The 18,124-nt window shown below is 48.9% G+C and overlaps 2 protein-coding genes across 4 annotated transcripts in view; both read left to right on the plus strand.

The window, feature by feature from the left end:
- The window catches only part of SRF (serum response factor), a 44,915-nt gene extending 35,839 nt beyond the window's left edge, over window positions 1-9,076 (plus strand). For all 3 annotated transcript variants that reach the window (XM_014525821.1, XM_006035923.2, XM_025192100.1), the window contains exons 6-8: window positions 1,873-2,064; window positions 4,504-4,571; window positions 5,191-9,076. In XM_014525821.1, the coding sequence (XP_014381307.1) occupies window positions 1,873-2,064; window positions 4,504-4,571; window positions 5,191-5,286 (356 nt within the window). In that variant the 3' untranslated portion in view covers window positions 5,287-9,076. The remainder of the gene's footprint in view (window positions 1-1,872; window positions 2,065-4,503; window positions 4,572-5,190) is intronic.
- A 3,474-nt stretch (window positions 9,077-12,550) lies between these two features.
- CUL9 (cullin 9) overlaps window positions 12,551-18,124 on the plus strand; it is an 85,329-nt gene continuing 79,755 nt past the window's right edge. Inside the window, 1 exon segment of the mRNA XM_025192092.1 lies at window positions 12,551-12,978. Within this exon segment, the coding sequence (XP_025047877.1) occupies window positions 12,828-12,978 (151 nt within the window). The 5' untranslated portion in view covers window positions 12,551-12,827.

Raw genomic sequence — 18,124 nt, forward strand, 5'->3', positions numbered from 1 at the left:
CCACCAAGCAGGTCATTTCCTAGGCAGTAGGTATGCTGGACATTTTTCCTCCCTAGGTGCAGCACTTTGCATTTCTCCTTGTTGAATTGCATTCTGTTGTTTTCTGCCCACATGTCCAACCTGTCCAGGTCTGCTTGTAGTTGTTCCCTGCCCTCCGGTGTGTCCACTTCTCCCCACAGTTTTGTATCATCCGCAAACTTGGACAGAGTACACTTCACTCCCTCGTCCAAGTCGCTCATGAAGACATTAACGAGTATCGGTCCAAGGACTGAGCCCTGCAGGACCCCGCTGCCCACACCCTTCTAGGTTGACACTGACCCATCTACCCCCACTCTCTGGGTATGACTCTCTAGGCAATTTGCCACCCACCGGACTGTGTAATCATCCAAGTCACAGCCTCTTAATTTGCTCACCAGTATGGGATGGGATACCGTATCGAAGGCCTTCCTGAAGTCTAAGTAAACAATATGTACCCCTACTCCTGCAACCAGGCGTTTTGTAACCTGGTCATAAAAAGAGACTAGATTAGTCAGGCACGATCTACCTGCTATGAACCCATGCTGGTTTCCCCTCAGCATAATTTTTCCGGCTGGGCTCTCATATATGAGCCTTAATAATCTTTTCAAAGACTTTGCCAAGGATGGAGGTGAGACTGATTGGCCTGTAGTTGCTTGGATCCTCCTTCCTCCCTTTCTTGAAAATAGGGACCACACTGGCTCTTTTCCAGTCCTCCGGGACCTGGCCTGTGTGCCAGGAGTGCTTAAATATTCTTGCCAGTGGCTGTGCAGTGACATCAGCCAGTGTCTTCAGTACCCTCGGATGGAGCTCATCCGGACCTGCTGACTTAAATGCATCCAGTCCTTCCAAGTGACTCTGCAACATCTCAGGGTCAATGCTTGGTAGTCTGGCACCCTGCTGTTGCCTCTACAATCCCATTGTGAAACTTGTCTTGCCCCTCATTTAGGAACACCGAGGCAAAGAACTCATTGAGGAGTTCAGCCTTGTCCCCTCTGTCTGTCACCAATTGCTTTTGCCCATTCAGTAGTGGTCCTATACTGCCCTGGGCCTTCCTTTTACTCCCTGTATATCTGAAAAACAGTTTGGCATACTGTGTTTCATAAAAATAGTTAGAGTAGAAAAGATAAATGCCCCTTCCCGCTCTCTGCACTGGTGAAGGACCCCAATCAGCCAATGGCGAATGAAAGGCCAGATGCATGAGTGCTCTCGGAGCAAGGGAAAGCATCTAGGAGGCAGAGTGCAGCTGTGGAGCCAGTCCATGTCCATCAAGCTAGGCCAATAGGCTCACATTTGTGATTCTGCTGTTGTGCTGCTAGAGGCAGGGAAGAAGACAGCTTGAAAGCTAAGTGAGTCCTGTACATAGACCTGCAGAAAGCAGAAGGTAAGCTGGGAGTGTATATCAATGTCTTAATGGCTCAAACAAATAGCTATAGGGCTTGTGTCATTCTCTCCAAATTAAACCTTGCAAACCCAGGCAGTTTAGAATTCAGGTTATATATAAAAGAAATGTAAACATGCTGAGACCTGGAAGCACCCAAACAACCTGATCTTGAGGCAGCCCAAAGAGATAAAAAGCTCTAGTGTCTCCCTAAAGCAGTCAGGTTAACACTGGACAAAAGTGCCATGAAACCGAATCATCCTGGTGCAGTTACTTTCGGGCGCTGCTGCAAGAATGCAGGGTGCAGTGCAAGCTGTGCCTGTGGATTGGGAGCATTGAGGAAGGGGCAGAGTATGGCAGGTGAGTTGTGCTTTGGGGGTTGTGGGGGAGGGTGGAGTGGGGGCAGTGTGGGCTGTGGTGTAGTATGGCTGCTACTTCCATTTCCCTGAATGACACTTGCTTTGTTTTGACACCAGTGACACTGCCAGCAACGATCATGACTTCGTCTGTGCCAACCACTGTGGGAGGCCACATGATGTACCCCAGCCCACACGCAGTGATGTATGCCCCCACGTCTGGTCTCACCGATGGTGGGCTCGCAGTCCTCAATGCTTTCTCCCAGGCACCATCAGCAATGCAGGTCTCCCATGGCCAAGTCCAGGAGCAGGGTAAGGTAGACAGGCAGTACTGCTGCTTTGTCTGTAGCAAGCAGCCTGTCCTGACAATCTTCTGTACGTACAATACACTCGCTTGTGAGACATGAATGGGGTTTCTGAATGCGTAATGTTAACTTGTTTCCCTTTTGTATGAGCTGCCTCAATTTAAAAATGGGCCCTTAAAGGAATGCTGCTGGTGGAGGCTTTTGGTCCTGAATGCTATCGACTTGTCTTGCATTTCTGGACTGATTGGAAGAGTTGGGTAGGCTTGAGGTACAGGGTGCTCTGTGGATATTCATGGTCATTTCCCCATTCTTCTTCATAACCAAAAGCTCCTCCTGTAGCAGAGGCTGAGAGAGTGTGCTTTCTTGCAGAGAAACTCAAAGAATTTGTCACCTCTCCCATTAGTTCTCTGTGAGACTCATGCCACAGACTGCTTTAGATGACCACTGTTTTACTTCCCCTGCTGCTTTCTGCTTCCTGGCGGCATAGGGGATCGCTGCCTTCCATGAAGGTGAGCCAGGTTTTCTAAGAACAGTCTCTCTCTATCTTATCCTATTGAGAAAAAGGGGTGTGGTCAGCAGTAAGGATAATTATTGAATGGGTTTCTGTGAAGATTTTGTGCTCCAGCCTCTGGTGAAGGAGCAAGTTTCATTTGTGAAGAATAATCACAAAAAATGACTTTACTCTTAAAAATATTTTTTCAAAAACTACCTAGCACAGTAAAGTAGTGTTTGTGGTCCTCAGGTTGCCCTGAAGAATGGAGACTCTTTTTTTTTTTTTTTTTTTCAGTGCTTCTGGGCTTGGCTGCCACATGGGCCTAGGAGGAATATTTTTCTGCCCTTGTTGGTATAGGTTTCTTTCACGTTCCACAGAAACATTGGTTGTTGGATGCAGTCAAGGCTGGGTTTTTTACTAGTGTGCCAGCACTCTTGCTGGGACTAAAAATCCCAACAGTTCCTAGCTAGATGGTTTTGTTCCTCTGCTCAGGTCAGACCAATGGCTACGTGTGGGATTAGGAAGGAATCTTAGTCCCGCGATTGAATTGGTATGCACTGTGTGGGTTCTTGCCTTCTTCTGTAGCAGGAAACCTGGTCCTCTTCCTTGGATCTCTGAAGTATATTTTAACAAACTACTTCCTGTCCTTGCTGTGGCAGGACATAAGCAGTTCCCTAGTCCCCTTGCTTGACCTGTGGCAAGTCAAAGGATGTTTTTGATGTTTCAGGCACTTGTCTGATACTTGTGCTGGGGTGGGGGTTGCAAAGTTTTTAGTAATAGGTTAGGTAAGCACTTGTATAGAGTGTTGTAGTAGGGAGGCAAGCAAGGGGTTGGAATAGATGACCTCCAGCCCTACATCTCTCTGTTCTTATGAAATCCATTCCTAGGGAGAGGGACTAGAGAAGGGATGGACTCTGACCTGCTGTTTGCAGGATAATGGGAAGGGCAGGCAGGAGAGGAGCACTGGGACATATCACTTGCCAGTTTGGAAATGCAAAGCAACAGTACACTCACGGCCAGCTCCCATATGGCTGGCTGCTCCTGCACTGCACCAGAATGTTGTTGTAAAGTAGCCAGTCTGTATTGCAGAATCAAGCCCCAGAACATTTGAACAAGATCATCTTTAGCATGTAAAACAGAAGTTTTAAGGTTACACTTAAAAATAGCTTGAGCAAGTTAAGGTAAGAAATCCTGGATGAAGACAATGCAAGAGCCCAAGTGATGTCATACCATGTCATGTAGTTCTGCTTTAAGGCAGTGTGGGGTCAATGTTTTTGGCAGGCATACCATGAATTAGTCTCATGCCCTCCCCAAGTGCTGCTCTGATTGATCCCTTTCTGCTACCCAGTCTGCTACTTTGCTTTCAGCTTCCTCCCCATTGCTTTCTGCCCGATCTGCTGCTCTGTTTTTTACTCCCTACCCTATCTGCCACTGTGCTGCCTGTCCCCTCCCCAGTCTGGATGCCACACACCTGTGCTGCAGGTTGGCCATCCCTTGTTTTAAGGTATGTCAGACACTGTGTCATCATAGGATACTTAAGGCTGTCTAAGGGGACAGAAACATGCACACCCAGGGCAAGTTTCAGTGTCTTATGCATTGCAGTGATGCTGGTATCTGTATTGGAGATTCCCTCTGTGGAATCTCCTCATAGTCTCCATCCAGGGCATTGCAATGACAGCTTTTGTGCCACTTCTATTACTGTTAAATCCTATTGAACATTGTCCTGGTGTGTACCTATTCCCTCTTCTACAGGTCTGTGGATTGTTAGTGAGTAGTGATCGGAGGGATCTGGGAGTGGAGTGTCTGGAGAGGAATGTGGGATGGCAGAGGTGCTAGTCAGCCTGGACAGCTATTCACTAAGTTCTTTCCTGCCTGTATTGTGCTGAGCAGTAATCTATGTTGCTGCTGAGATGGATGGTTTCATTCCTTGCTTTTCCTCTCTGTCTTTGGCAGGTGGAGTCCCACAGGTGTTCCTGACAGCCCCATCTGGCACAGTTCAGATCCCAGTCCAACTTCATCAGGTAGGCACAGAACATGGCATATTTATATGGCCCCCAGAGTAGGTCTGTGGGTGTGTGTGTCCATCTTGTCCCCAGATGTCTCAGTCTGTTGCTCTGTTAGCCCTGTGTATTTCTTCATCCTTCACCAGCTGCCTCCAGTCGGCAGTGCCTGGGAATATTCCCCAGGCAGGTCTGTTTTTAATCCCACTTTGTCCTTCATGCTTCCCATGAGTAGGGGAGGACCTGGATGGATCTTAATACTATGTGCGCAGCCAGAGATCACTGCTAAGGGCATATCTTACCTTTTAATATTGCTCAAGCCCTTCCTGGCTGGAGGGAGAATTCCTGAAAGGCAGCATTAGCAAAGGAAAGGGCTTGCCCTGGCATTAACACTGCAACTCTGGCTAGATGTTCCCCTACTGCACAGAAGCAGTGCTTCTCTTCTGGCCCAGGAGGTATATTGGCCTCAGAGAAAAGGGCTGAAGCACCATTGGCATGCTGGACCTGGTAGAGAAGTTGCTGCGTGGAACTTTGTGTGGGTCGTCAGAGCCTGAACTGCTATTAACGCTCTGACTCTGGTGCACTCTGGTTTGAGACCAATGTCACTCCCCTGGTGCTCTCCCATTTATTCTCTCTCTAGATGGCTGTCATTGGCCAGCAGACCAGCAGTGGCAGCAACCTGACGGAGCTGCAGGTGGTGAATTTGGACACATCACACAGCACCAAGAGTGACTGAGAGCCCTGTCGCGCCTGGCCCTGGAGCTGCAGCAGCTGCTGCCAGCCTCAGGCTGTACTCAGCTGTGATGCTTGTCATCAGTTCTGAGACTGGCAGTGATTCCCTTCCATACAGACTGCATCACTTATTTATTGTTGCCTTTTTCACATTTCCTTTACACATGCACAGACATCTACACATACACACACTGCACAGACATAGACACACACACACGGCCACAGGATCCATAGGAAGCGGCTGAGTTGGGCTGTGCGGAGGTTGGTTGCATTTGGACATGTTTACTGTGCTTTTCTCACTCCAGCCAAAGAAACTCGTCTCCTGAGGGGAGCTTGCCCTGCGGTGTAAATAAATACCTGGTATCTGTTAGCAGATGGGAGCCCTGACTCCCTGCGGTATGTTCAGGAATCTCTATGTTGTGTTTGCCATGAGTATTAGAGCCAGGAAGGACACGACTCAGTGACAGGTGGTTGGGGTGCAGTGGCAGCAACCGCTACCCAAGGGAACTCTTGGCTGTCAGCTGCCCTGTGGCTCTATGCCAGGAATGACCAGGCATTGTCTCAGGGCAGGTGGGTCCAGGCTGTGCCGCTGGCCTCAGCAATGTGCCTTGTCAGTCCATGTGACACGTCTTGGCCACAGCAGTAGGCTTCCTCTGTGCTTTGAAGTTTGCAGTGGAGCAAAAGCAAGTGAGCTGCTTCCAGTGAGTGCTTAAATGTGCATCTTGCTTCCACAGCCAGGAGGAACATGACTGTCAGCAGCAGCTTTTGCTGGAAGGGTGGTTGGGATGATATTCTGTTCCTGCTCAGGTGGCAGCACAGGTGTTAGGCCCAGGGGCACAGCCTACATGACACAGAGCAGCCCCCCAGTTGTAGTTGAGTATGGAAGTGTATGAGGGTGCACTGTCTCTTAACCTTGGACCTGGAACTGCCATTCCTAGTACACACTATAGCAAGCCTCTTGCACATCAACTGCAATGACAGTGGTCTTGTGCCAGTGGGTGTCCTCCAGGGGGGCTGTGACCCAGTGCACTGCACTTTCCTCCCAGGAGACTGGCCACATTTGGTTTGCTTGGGGTTGATGCTAGGAGGAACTGAGCTAGAAGCAGAGTGGCTTAAAAGTTTTCTGCTATGAAGGTGTCTTATTCTCTCTCCAAGGAAGTTGTTCTTATGCCACCTAACATTAGCCAGCTGTCTGGGAGCAAGGTAATGTGAACTGGCCTTCGCTCTTCTCCAAAGGCCCTGCAGATGGGCATTCTTTGTATTGTGGACATCTCCTCATCCTCCATTAGCCAGGAATGCAACTGTGTACTCAAGGAATGGGCTGTCTGTTAGGCAGTGGGAACTCAGGTTGCAACTCATGAGGGCTGTTCTTCCTGCATGCTGAATCAAGTGAGGTGTGTGCCCCTGACATTGCTTGTCTTCTGAAGGGAGCAGTACAACAGCCTGATTGCCTCCCTGCTGACAACAATACGTGCTATGGGGAGGTGGTTCTGCTACCCTTAGTGAGTTCTGAACTACTGCTCTTAACCTGAGGTGGAGAAAACAGCTTAAATGTTAAAGGGAAAACCTTCAGGAGCAGCTGGACAGCATTGCTGGGGCAGCAGGAGGGGCCTATTGTAGATTTCTAGGGCACCTGTCCACAGTTGTGAGACACCCTGGGCAGCAGAGGAACATTTGTATGTGCTTTGTTCATACTGATGGAGCAGGAGAGGGGAGGATTTGCAAGGAGGACCTCTCCATTCTGGCCAGGGAGAAGAAGATAAAGTTGCAGTGAATGGCTTTGCGGCCCTGCTCCCTAGCAACATCTTTGGAGAGAGAGGAGGCTGCAGACTCCTTAGGGAAAGAAGCAGCTACTGTAACTTTTTTTTTTTTAAATTAAAGACAAAAGAAGCCTTGAAAAAAAAATGACTTTATTTTTCTAAGTGTTAAACTCAGTATTTATGTAATTCTTAAAGGAATAAAAGTCTGGCTCCTGTACAGTTTTCATGGGGTTTGTACCACAGGGAGGGGGGAAAGGGACAGGAAGGGGCCTTGCTTTTTGATTTGTATTGTAACCTTTGACATGTTCCCTTATGCATTAGCGTTTAAGCTGCTATTCTTGCCCCGCCTGCCTGACGGGTGCTAGGAATTGAATTGGAGCCAGCCAGAGGCCAGCTCAGCTTTGCTGGATGGTCCTACTTTCCTCGCACCCAGCTGTTCCGTGTCACTTCTGCCAGGACTTCTGTTCCACAATCTGACCAAGCAGCTGCCCTGGATCAGCCCATGTGATTAGCATGCATATTAGGCAGCAAACCAAATTCTGGTTCTGATGGAGCAAGCAGTGGCATCTGAGCTCTGCTTCCACTTGGATGGGTGGGCAATGTCAAGGAGCAACATAACAGAAGGGAAGGAGCACAGCTGAGAAGGGTCTGTCCCATTGGACAAATCTAGTAGAAACGTGGCTGATGCAGGGTGCCTAGGTACCCTAGAAGACTGCAGTGGTCTTGGATACCTACAGTCATTAGTTGGCCAGAACTGAAAGGGCTCTTAGTCATCAGTACATAAAGCCGAGAAAGGGATAATAGGACTGTACTGAGATCTCCATAATACTGTCATCAGCCTGGAAAATAAGTGCTTCCAAAAGTGTGTTCCTGGGAGAGCTTCAGGAGGGAGTTTCAAATATACCTGTGAAGCCTTAATTTTCCCTGAGTTGGTTGGGAGGTGAATGCCCAGCCTTGAGGTTTTTGGTAAGGAAGATGTTAAGAGTTTACGTTGTGCAGCTCTTCTGTTCCCTGCTGCCACTCTGTGCCGCAGGAGATGAGCTCTGCCTCCCAGCAGAAGGCCCTTGGCAGTCTTGGTAGATGGGTCTCTCACTTCAATCCTTTTTTTCAGAAGAGAAACTGTTCATGATTTTGACTCCAAGCCTCTCCCTCACTAGTTTCAGCCCCAGCCTTCTCATTGCATTCTACTCTGGTGATCTGAATAGGGTCTTTCCCTGTCAAGGGCCTGGGCTTTCTGGGTACCTGCATAAAGAGCTACTCTTCTCTCTCTCATTTGCACTGAGAAGCTTCCTGGAAACTTTCAAGTTAGACTTTCAGATCACCTGTCTGTGGAGATCCTGCCTCCAGTCTGTAGCTGGAGCCAGTAAGGGGGCAGAAGCCAAGGAAGAACTAGTTTTCAGTAGAGTACAGGAAGGTAGTGATACCAAGGCCTCCCTAGGAGAGATGTCCATGGAACAGGCCCACTCTTCAAGGCAGTGGATCTTCTTGCAGCTGGAGAGGAAAAGGGCAAGGGTTGTATTTGGAGACTATACCAGGACATAACCATTGTGCTCATGTGGCTTTTCTTGGGTCAGTGCTGTGAAACTCAGCCCTTGGCAGTGTATGGAATTAGATTATTAAAATTTACCTGCCACTTCAGGAAATAATCACCCCCATGATCTTAGCCCCCTTCCCACCCACCCTCTACAAAAGACAAATGCAGGTTAAACGCTAATGTTGCATTTTATTTAATGTGCGAACTTGTAAGAACACTTGTGTATCAGGGATGAAATGGCATTTACTGTGTGGTGACATTTTTAGTTCATTTTAGAGATTGTTTTTGATTTTGTGTGTGTCTGAGCGTGTGCCTGTCGCAGAGGGTGGGGGGAGGGTTGTGTGTGTGTGTGTGTCTGTGTGGGGGTTTTTTTGTTTTGTTTTTTTTAAGTTTCCAGGGTTGTGTTTCTGGAAGGATGTGGAAGTAATCACAGTACTATGTACAGAGCCTTCTTTTGTATTAAAAAATACTTTCAATAAATGTATCATTTTGTGCACAGATCTGGTTGTCATATATGTATGTATGTGTTGTCATGTGTGTATATGTGTGTGTGTGTGTGTGTATATGTCCTTTTCTGCTGAGTTGCTGCTTAGCCAGTTGGTTCCCAGCCTGTGCCAGTGTATGGGATTGTTGTCCCAAGTGCAGGACTTTGCACTTGTCCTTATTGAACTTCATGACACTGCTTTTGGTCCAATCCTCTAATTTGTGGAAGTCTCTCTGAATCCTAGTCCTAACCTCCAGGGTATCTACTTCCCACATCTTGGTGTCATTTGCAAACTTGCTGAGGGTACCAGATCATTGATGAAGACATTGAACAGAACTGGTCTTTGGACTGACCCCAGGGGCACTCCACTTGATACTGGCTGCCAACTAGACATCAAGCCATTGATTATTCCCCTTGGAGCTTGATGATCCCGCCAGTTTTCTATCCACCTTACAGTCCATTCATCCACCCCATACTTCCTTAGCTTGTTTGAGAGAGACCATATCAAAAGCCTTGCTTAAGTCAAGGTATATCACATTCACTGCTTTCTCTGCATCCAGAGCCAGTCATGTCATCACAGGAGGAATCAGATTGGTCAGACATGACCTGCCCTTGGTGAATCTATGTTCACTGTTTCTAATCCCCTTCTCCAAGTATTTAGAAATGAATTCCTTTGAGAACCTGCTCCAATTTACCAGGGATTGAGGTGAGTGTAATTCCTTGGATTTTCCTTCTTCCTTTTTTTAAAGATGGGCACTGTATTTGCCCTTTTCCAATCAAACTTTATCTCCCAACTGCCACGAGTTTTCAAAGGTAATAGCCAGCAGCTCTGAAATCACATTGGCCAACTCCCGTGGCACCCTCGAGTGCATCACATCTGGCCCCATGGACTTGTACATTTCCAGCTTTTCTGAATAATTCCTAACCTGTCTTTTGCCATGGTCAGTTGCTGTCCTCATCCCTAGACTGTACTGCCAAATGCAGTAGTCTGGGAGCTGATCTCGCCTGTGAAGACGGAGGTGTAAAAGGCATTGAGTATTTCAGCCTTTTCTGCATCATCTGTCACTAGGTTGCCTCCCCCATTCAGTAAGGGACCCATACTTTCCCTGATCTTTCTCTTGTTGGTAGCATACTTGTAGAAACCCTTGTTACCCTTGCTAGCTGCAACTCCAGTTGCACTTTGGCCTTTCTGATTTCATCCCTGCCTGCCCAAGCAATACTCTTGCACTCCTCCCTAGTGTTTGTCCAAGCTTCCACTCCTTGTAAGCTTCCTTTTTGTGTTCAAGCTCATCAAAGATGAGCTGGTCTTCTGCCATACTTGCTAGTTTCCTGTATATTGGGATGTTTCATTTCTGTACCCTCAGTAAAGTTTCTTTAAAATACAACCAGCTGTCCTCTGTCTGGGCTTTTGCCTATCAGTTCCTTGAGTGAGTTGAAGTTTGATTTTCTGAAGTCCAGGGTCCTTACTCTGCTGCTCTCCTTTCTTCCGTCAGGATCTCAGAACTGGCATACAGACAGCAGAACAGATGGCTGAACCGAGTCATCTCATTGTTGCTGCTGCCCAAGTTGCCATTGGCTTCTACATCCCCCACCAATTTTTCCCTGTTTGAGCAGCAAGTGAAGAAGAGCACACCCCGCAGCTGGCTGTGCCAGGCAGCTGTCCCCAATACTCTCCAAAAATGTCTTGGATTTCCTGTGCACTGCTGTATTGTCCTCCCAGTGAATGTCAGGGTGACTGACGTCCCCCATGAGAACCAGAGCTTGTGATTGGGAAACTTCTGCTAGGTGTTCTGAAGAGAGCCTCATTCTGGTCTGGTGGTCTATAGCAGCCTCTCCCCACCATGCCATCACCCTTGTTGCTCTCCCGTGACCCTAACCCAGAGACTTTCAATAGGTGGCCCCATCTCCCAGCTTCATACTGGTGCACTGAACAATCATGGGGCTCTTATGTACAGCACAACTCTTCCTCCTTTTGTCCTGTGCCTGTCTTTCCTGAACAACTTGTACCCATCCATGACAGTACTCCAGTCATGTGAGCTATCCTACCACGTCATAGTGCTGTGACTGAGAGCAGGTCCAGTTCTTACTGCTGGCTTCCCAGGCGCCATGCAGACACCTCAGGTGACTAGCCCATTGCCCTACTTTTATCAGGAAGAATGAGGCCTCCCTTGTTGCCCCCTCCTACTTGCTGTTCTTCCATGTCTCCCGCTTCCCCTTACCTCAGGGCTTTGGTCTCTCATTTCTCCTCCCTCCCCCGCCCCAGTTTAAAGCCTTCCTAGCGGCCTGCACACATGCCTCTTAGGTCAGGTGGGTCCCGTCTCTTCCCAGCAATCCTGTTTTTTGGAACTACGTCATGTGGGCGAAGAAGCCAAAGCTCTGCTGGGTATAGTGGGCGTGGGAAGGGTGCCAGGCGGCGCTCCCGCACGTACTGTCCCACAAGAACTCCGGCCGGGGCCGGGCTGCGCGCCGGACTGGCGCTGGACGCCACTGAAGCGAGAAACATCCGGCGCAGGGCGCATGCGGGCGGGTGACGTTCACCTCTGTCCCTAGCCCCGCCCACAGCGGCGGCCCAGTGTGCGCGTGAACAGCGGCCGAGTGCCGGCGCAAGGGGAGCCGCGCGGGCCCTGGGGTAGGAGCGGAGGGACCCGTTGCCCTGTCCCGGCCGTAGCTCCCCCCGGCAGCGCGGCCTGAACTCTTCCTGGAGTCTGTCGAGCTGCCCTGAGTCTCGAAAGCAGCCGCAGGCACCCCGCCTTGTGCCAGGGGGGAGGGGCGTGGGCAGTGTCGGCGCCCAGCTGCTGCTGCGGGAGTAGGCCGGCTCCGGGCAGCCGCGGGGCTCCCTTGATTCCAGGGAGGCGGGGAGAGGCAGAGCAGCCGGTTCCTCAGCACGGCAGGCAAAGAAAAACGTGGGGCGGTGTCACTGGGTAGTAGTAAGGTTGGGGGGCACCCAGCAGAGCGCCAACTAGCACCTCTGCTGCAAGGACAGGCTTGTTTGTTGTGCCAGCCACAGTGTGCAAGGCCTAGCAAGCGAGGACTCTTAAGCCGCCCTCAGGGAGTCCACTAGAAGTGTAATAATAGATTAACAAGGGGAGAGATGAGGGGGTGGGAGTAACAGATGCAGGCTAACAACAAGGGATCCAAGAGGCTGGTCAGTGCCTCTGTGATTGAGTCTAAGGAGCCAGTGGATGCTGCCCAGTGAACAGTGAGGTGTGCAGAGTAACTGGAAAATGGAGGTGGGCATGTGCCTCTGCTGACAAGGGGCAGATGTGAGGCATGTCTATGAAGTGCATCAGGCCACTGCAAAAACAGGCAGTAGGTTGTTGCAATGTACTGGAATGATCCAAGGAAGAGGACCAGGCCCTCTGCTACAGAAGAAGGCAAAAACCCACACAGCAATGCTGATTTGACTGGGGTAAAATTCCTTTCTGGTCCCAAAATGCAGCAACTGGTAAGATTCTGAGCAGAGGAGCAAGAACCTCTAGTTGGGAGCATTTGAGATGCTAGTTGGGAGCATCATGCGTGTGTGCATGATCCCTGTGTGTGGCCTGCCTCTGTGAATATAAAGTGCCATTTACCCTGAAGGCTTTCTAAACCACCCTCTATGGCTGTGTGGAAAACCTCTCTCTCTACTGTAATTAAGGAGAAATAGAAGAGAGTGGTTATTTGTCAGATCTTCTGTATATTCCCATCCATGAGCCTTTGTAAACATCCTTTCTAGTCTGGGTTCATATTTCTCCCAGCAATGTCCCAAAGTCCTCTAATGTCATAGCATGGGCACAAGGGATGGGGGTGGAGAAGCATTCTTTCTTTTCATCTATTTTCTCTCTTCTCATGTAGTAACTATTTCAGCAGGAACTTCAGCACATCCTGATCAAAATAACCAGTCTTTACCACACCTAACACCCAGTGCTTCTGAGAAAGGTGAAATGTGGTGCTGCTTATACGTGTGTAAAGATAGTGAAAGTGTAGTCCTGCAGGGACTGGAAGCTAGAGAGCAGGACCTCATGGCAGCTACAGAAGAGAAAGTTTTCAGAGTCTGGACAGCATCAGGGCATCCACCTTAGAGAGTAAAGGCCTGTATTATCTTTGGGCAATAGTGCAGAAAGCAGACATGAAGTGTATGTGGAAGGAGAGTTTGGGTTAGGCAGGCCTTGAAGTTATAAGCAGTGGAAGAAAAGAGCAAGAAAATCATTTCTGCTTGGAAATTTAGAAAATAAAGTTGAGGTAGGTCCCATTTTGAGTGGAGAAATCCACCAGAGAAAGAACTTATGTAATTTGGCAACATCTGTTTATGAAGTGGATCATCAGGGCTTGGACGTGTCCCTGCCCAGTTGATCTACTGTATTGGCTGATATCTCCCATTGTCCTGCAGGGTTCATCCCTGCTGCTCCTGTGGGAAAATGCTGGGGACCAGTCTCTGCAAATGGGGAAGCCCTGGGTTTTCTCATTTGTGCAGATGCATCGGGATTCTTTGGCAGGGAATTACCTGGGCTGTGTATCAGGCTGCTGCATCCTGACTCAGGGTGGCTCTCTGCAAATGGGAGCCCCTGACTGGTGCTCTCGTGGCTTCAGTTGCTTGATCCTGTATACCAAGAGTGGGCAAAATGTAGCCTGTGGACCGGATCTGGCCCTCCAATTGATTAGTAGGCATTCTGGTTTTCCTTGATAAAAATTGCAAATTCTCTGATTAAAAAACGCAAAATCCATGATTAAAATGAAAGGTCACTGTGTTTTTCTTGATATATTTATGGTTTGGAAGCCTACCAGTGCCTGAATTGTGATAACAAAATAAATTCTAAATACCCATACATTTTGGTATTTGATTTTGGGTTTTTTATCATGGAAAATCATAGCTCCCCGTGCTTCCTTAGCTCACAGAATGCAGGTCCAGGCATCTCACTCCCAAGCCAAAGCCCCTCACTCCCCACCCACAGCTGCTCTGGCCCTGCTGGTGCCCTTCACTTCCCTTCCCTCCCCCCCCCCGCCCCCCCAAAAAAACAACCCCCCCCCCAAAAAAAAAAACACACTTTGGCCCTGATGGTGCCTCTCACTCCCCCCTGACGGCTGCCTCCAGCTCTGCTGGTGCCCACCCCACAGCCCTGCTGGAGGAGGTCCTCAGTTGCCAGGGCTGCAGAGCCAGGGACCTGGGTCTGCAGCCCCCTGCCCCCAACAGCAGTGCCTGAGCCCTGGCTGCCGCCTGCAGTAGGCAGCAGCTCCTGCAGCAGAGTGAAGTCCAGAGCCTGGCCACCGCCCCCTCTGTCCTGCCTGCTGCCTGCCTTCCTGCTGCAGGCTTGTGTAGGGGTTGGGGACGGCTCCCCACCGATGCATGCTTTCCTGGGGAAGCAGGATCTGTGTGCAGGGTGCCCCCCAGATCTATGCGCGGGGTGGGGCAGGGGTAGACGTGGGTTGCCTGCTGCAGGCTTGGGCTCCCCACCCTACTGCCCTCCTCTGGGGCCTCCCCAGCGCAGCAGGTGCAACTAAAGGTGCACCGATATATGGGTGGTATGTTAGATCAGCATGAAGAAATTAATATGATTGGTTATCAGCTTTTTTTGGCTAGTATAGCTGATGTACTGATAAATGCTACATGCATGCATGCAGCCGGAAATACAGCTGGACAGCATGGAGAGCAGCGCCTGGCTGATAAGTCTGTGGGGGATGGAAGGGGGTGGGGAGGTGGATTGAGGCCCTCACGGTGATGGAGAGAGAGGGGCAGGGGCAAGGGCAGGTGCTGCCTAGCCTGGGCAGTGAATGCGACCCCAGGGCTGGGAGTGGGACAGAGCTGCGGGTGGCTTGTCCAGAGGTACGGGGGGTGGGTGGCTCCTTGCTGCAGTGCACAACCCTGGGGGAGGAATGGGGGGCATGTGCCCCCTCCCCCCAGATTTGTGCATGTAGTGAGGGCAGGCTGCCTGCTGGAAGTTTGGGGCTGGGGGCTGTGCCGACCTCTTCCCGATGGGGGCTGAGCTTGGGGTGGGCTCAGCTCCATGGGGCTAGTGGTGGCGCTGCTGGGAGTGGGGCCTGCAGGGAATTTTGGGGTGTCCATAGCCCCCCAAGCCCTTCCCAGTGCCTTTCTCTCACAGCAGAGTGGCGTGCCCCTAGCTGGGGCAGTGCTGGGGGGGAGGTTGGGGGTCTATGACTGACCCAGGATTCCCCATAGCCCCCCTGCAGCCACCGCTCCCAGCACCGCTGCCACCACCAACTGCCCTGTGCAGCTGAGCCCTCCCCAAGCCCAGCTGCCACCCTCTCTGGCCTCCCCCCCGCCCCTGGGCCCAAGCCCACAGTGGGCAGCCTCCCCTTGCTTAGGGCCAGGGTGGGTTGAAGTGTGGCTTGGGGTGCCTTGGGTGGCAGCTAGATTGGGGTGGGGTGGAGTGGGGTGGTGCAGGGGATGGCACCTGTACAGCCCGAGTGAGCTCTGCTGCATGTTCCCCACCCCCCACTATATACAAAAGTAGGACTTTATTTTGACCTATTATGCAGTCACCTCTATATAGACGACTCAAAAACATATATCAGGACACCAAATATTTTTTTGAAATGAAATGAAAATACATGTTTGATATTTTTTTTTTAGTATATGATTTTCTTTTTTAATCTATAATTTGTTAAAATGATAACTTTTGAAAGATTTTGTGTGCAGGCCTTGACACCTCACCAAAACTCATTATGCAGTTCTGCAGCTGAAATAATTTAGACGACTCAAAAACATATATCAGGACACCAAATATTTTTTTGAAATGAAATGAAAATACATGTTTGATATTTTTTTTTTAGTATATGATTTTCTTTTTTAATCTATAATTTGTTAAAATGATAACTTTTGAAAGATTTTGTGTGCAGGCCTTGACACCTCACCAAAACTCATTATGCAGTTCTGCAGCTGAAATAATTTCCAATTCCTGCTCCGATTCAATAGCCAATATGCAGCCTGGCAGTTGATATCTTTGATATCTTAAATTACAACGATCTTTATATAGGTTTTTTTTTTTTTTTAAATAGCATCTTAAAAAATAAAAGATGATTAATAAAACAAATCAAATTTAAATAAAAAAAATCTAATATTTTTTTAAATATATAGAGAGAGATATATTAAGGTGGATAAAAATCAATGATTTTTAAAATAAAAAATCAGATTTTTTGATTTAAATGTATTTTTTACTTTTTGTTAAGATGTTTTAAAAAAATCAACCTATATAAAGATAATTTTAATTTAAGATATTCCATGATGATCTCTTTGAGCTTTAACATAAGGATTATAGCTTCTAATTATATACTATTTGAGGCAATATATTCATGTAACCTTTTTAGAAAAGTTTTATAAATAGGTCACAAAAGGCCATGTACTATATTAGGGGCCCAATCTTATGGGATTTCCCAAGGCTCCTGCATAGATTAATAAAAATTAAAGAAACCCACTCTGCTCAATGGGACTCAGTGCTCAGTCTAGAAGATCCCATTAAGCATCTCTGTGAACTGAGATTGTCTCTCTTTTCCAGTCTATGAATAAACGGGAAGAGGAAGGTGAAGACTGAGTTTGCTGTCTAACCCAATATTTCAAGTTTCTCATGTTTATGTAGCTGAAATAACCTATTTAATTTTTGTTAAAAACACATTTCACATTTATAACTAAAATAGTTTAAAAATAAAAAATACATATGCTTGTTTTGTTAAAATAATTATACATGTTTGTTGAGGAAAAATATCCAAAATACATAAGTGTGTTGTTTTAGTTAAATAAAACAATTTCAGTGTCTGTTGTTTTTGGTGATGGTTGTTGTGGTCTTCCCAATACAGCGTGGCAAAAATATTCCCCAAATAGCCATAATTAATTTAGTGAATTGGAGATAGCTTCCCAATGACTTTATAAGTACCTGCTTCAGTTAGCTTTGGTAAATAAAATAACCAAATCATAATTCAGTTTTCTGATGTAGCTGAATAATTAATCTGAAAAAATATCAAAATAAATCATTGCTTTAAAATGTATAGTGCGTTCCTTCTAAAAATGAAGCCTACAACTGAGAGAGAGAGAGAGATCGATCAGGGCTAGGCAGAGTCCAGCCTGCAAGCCATATCCAGCTGGTAGTGGACTTCATTGCCCAGCAGCCCCTGCCCGCATGGCTGGGGCCAGTTTTTATGAAGACCCCGCTCACTGCACGATGATAGCATGAGGCTGGGGCTGCCATGGAGACCAGCCCAAGCCACACTGGGCAGGGCATGCATCAGGGCAGGGCTGGGCAGGGGGCTGCTCTGAAGCCACTGGGATATTGTGGTGTGGGCAGCTCAGTCTGGGGCCAGGGCAGAGCTGTGATCTGCCGCTTGCATGCTCTGGGCATGGGCATGTAGGCAGCAGATTGTTGCTCTGTTCTGGCCCCTTGCAGCGGTGACAACATGGTCCCGAGCTGGGGCAAAGCTGTGATCCACTGCCTGCATACTCCTGTCCGGAGAGTGCAGGTGGTACGTCGTGGCTCTGCCCTGGCCCTGGACTAAGGTGCCCCTGCCGCAAGATCCCAGTGGCTCTGGAGCAACCCCCAGCCTTGGCCTGCCAGCGCAGCTGGGGCTGGTCTCCATGGCAACTCCAGCTTTGTGGTATCATAGCACAGTGGCTGGGGTCCACATGGACCAGCTGTGCTGGCAGGGGTTGCTGGGAAATGGAGTCCGCTGCTGGCCAGATCTGCCATTTTCATCACCCCTGATTTGTATCTATAGCTATATCTAGATATTAGAGGTGCACTGATACATCAGTCCAATATTGGATCGGTACTGATATAAAGAAAATTGGCTGTATTGGAAATCGGTCTGATGTGTGTGGCGGGCCAGTAGGGGGCGCTCCTGTGTTGAGCCGCCCACCTCCCTGCGCCTGACCACCTTCCAGGCTCCCAGGGGCTCCCCTTGCCGGCCGACCCCTTCCCCGGAGCACACCCGCTAGCCTGGGGTTCCCGCTGCCACCATCCAAGGCTCTGGACTCACTTCTGGCTCTGCGCACCTTGGAAAACACAGGCCTGATCGTCCAATGGGTACTAGACCCAATACAAGCACTTGGGGCACTTCCCCAAGTCAGGGGCTGATTAGG

This window comes from Alligator sinensis, unplaced genomic scaffold, assembly GCF_000455745.1.
Source record: "Alligator sinensis unplaced genomic scaffold, ASM45574v1 scaffold390_1, whole genome shotgun sequence".
Lineage (NCBI taxonomy): Eukaryota > Metazoa > Chordata > Crocodylia > Alligatoridae > Alligator > Alligator sinensis.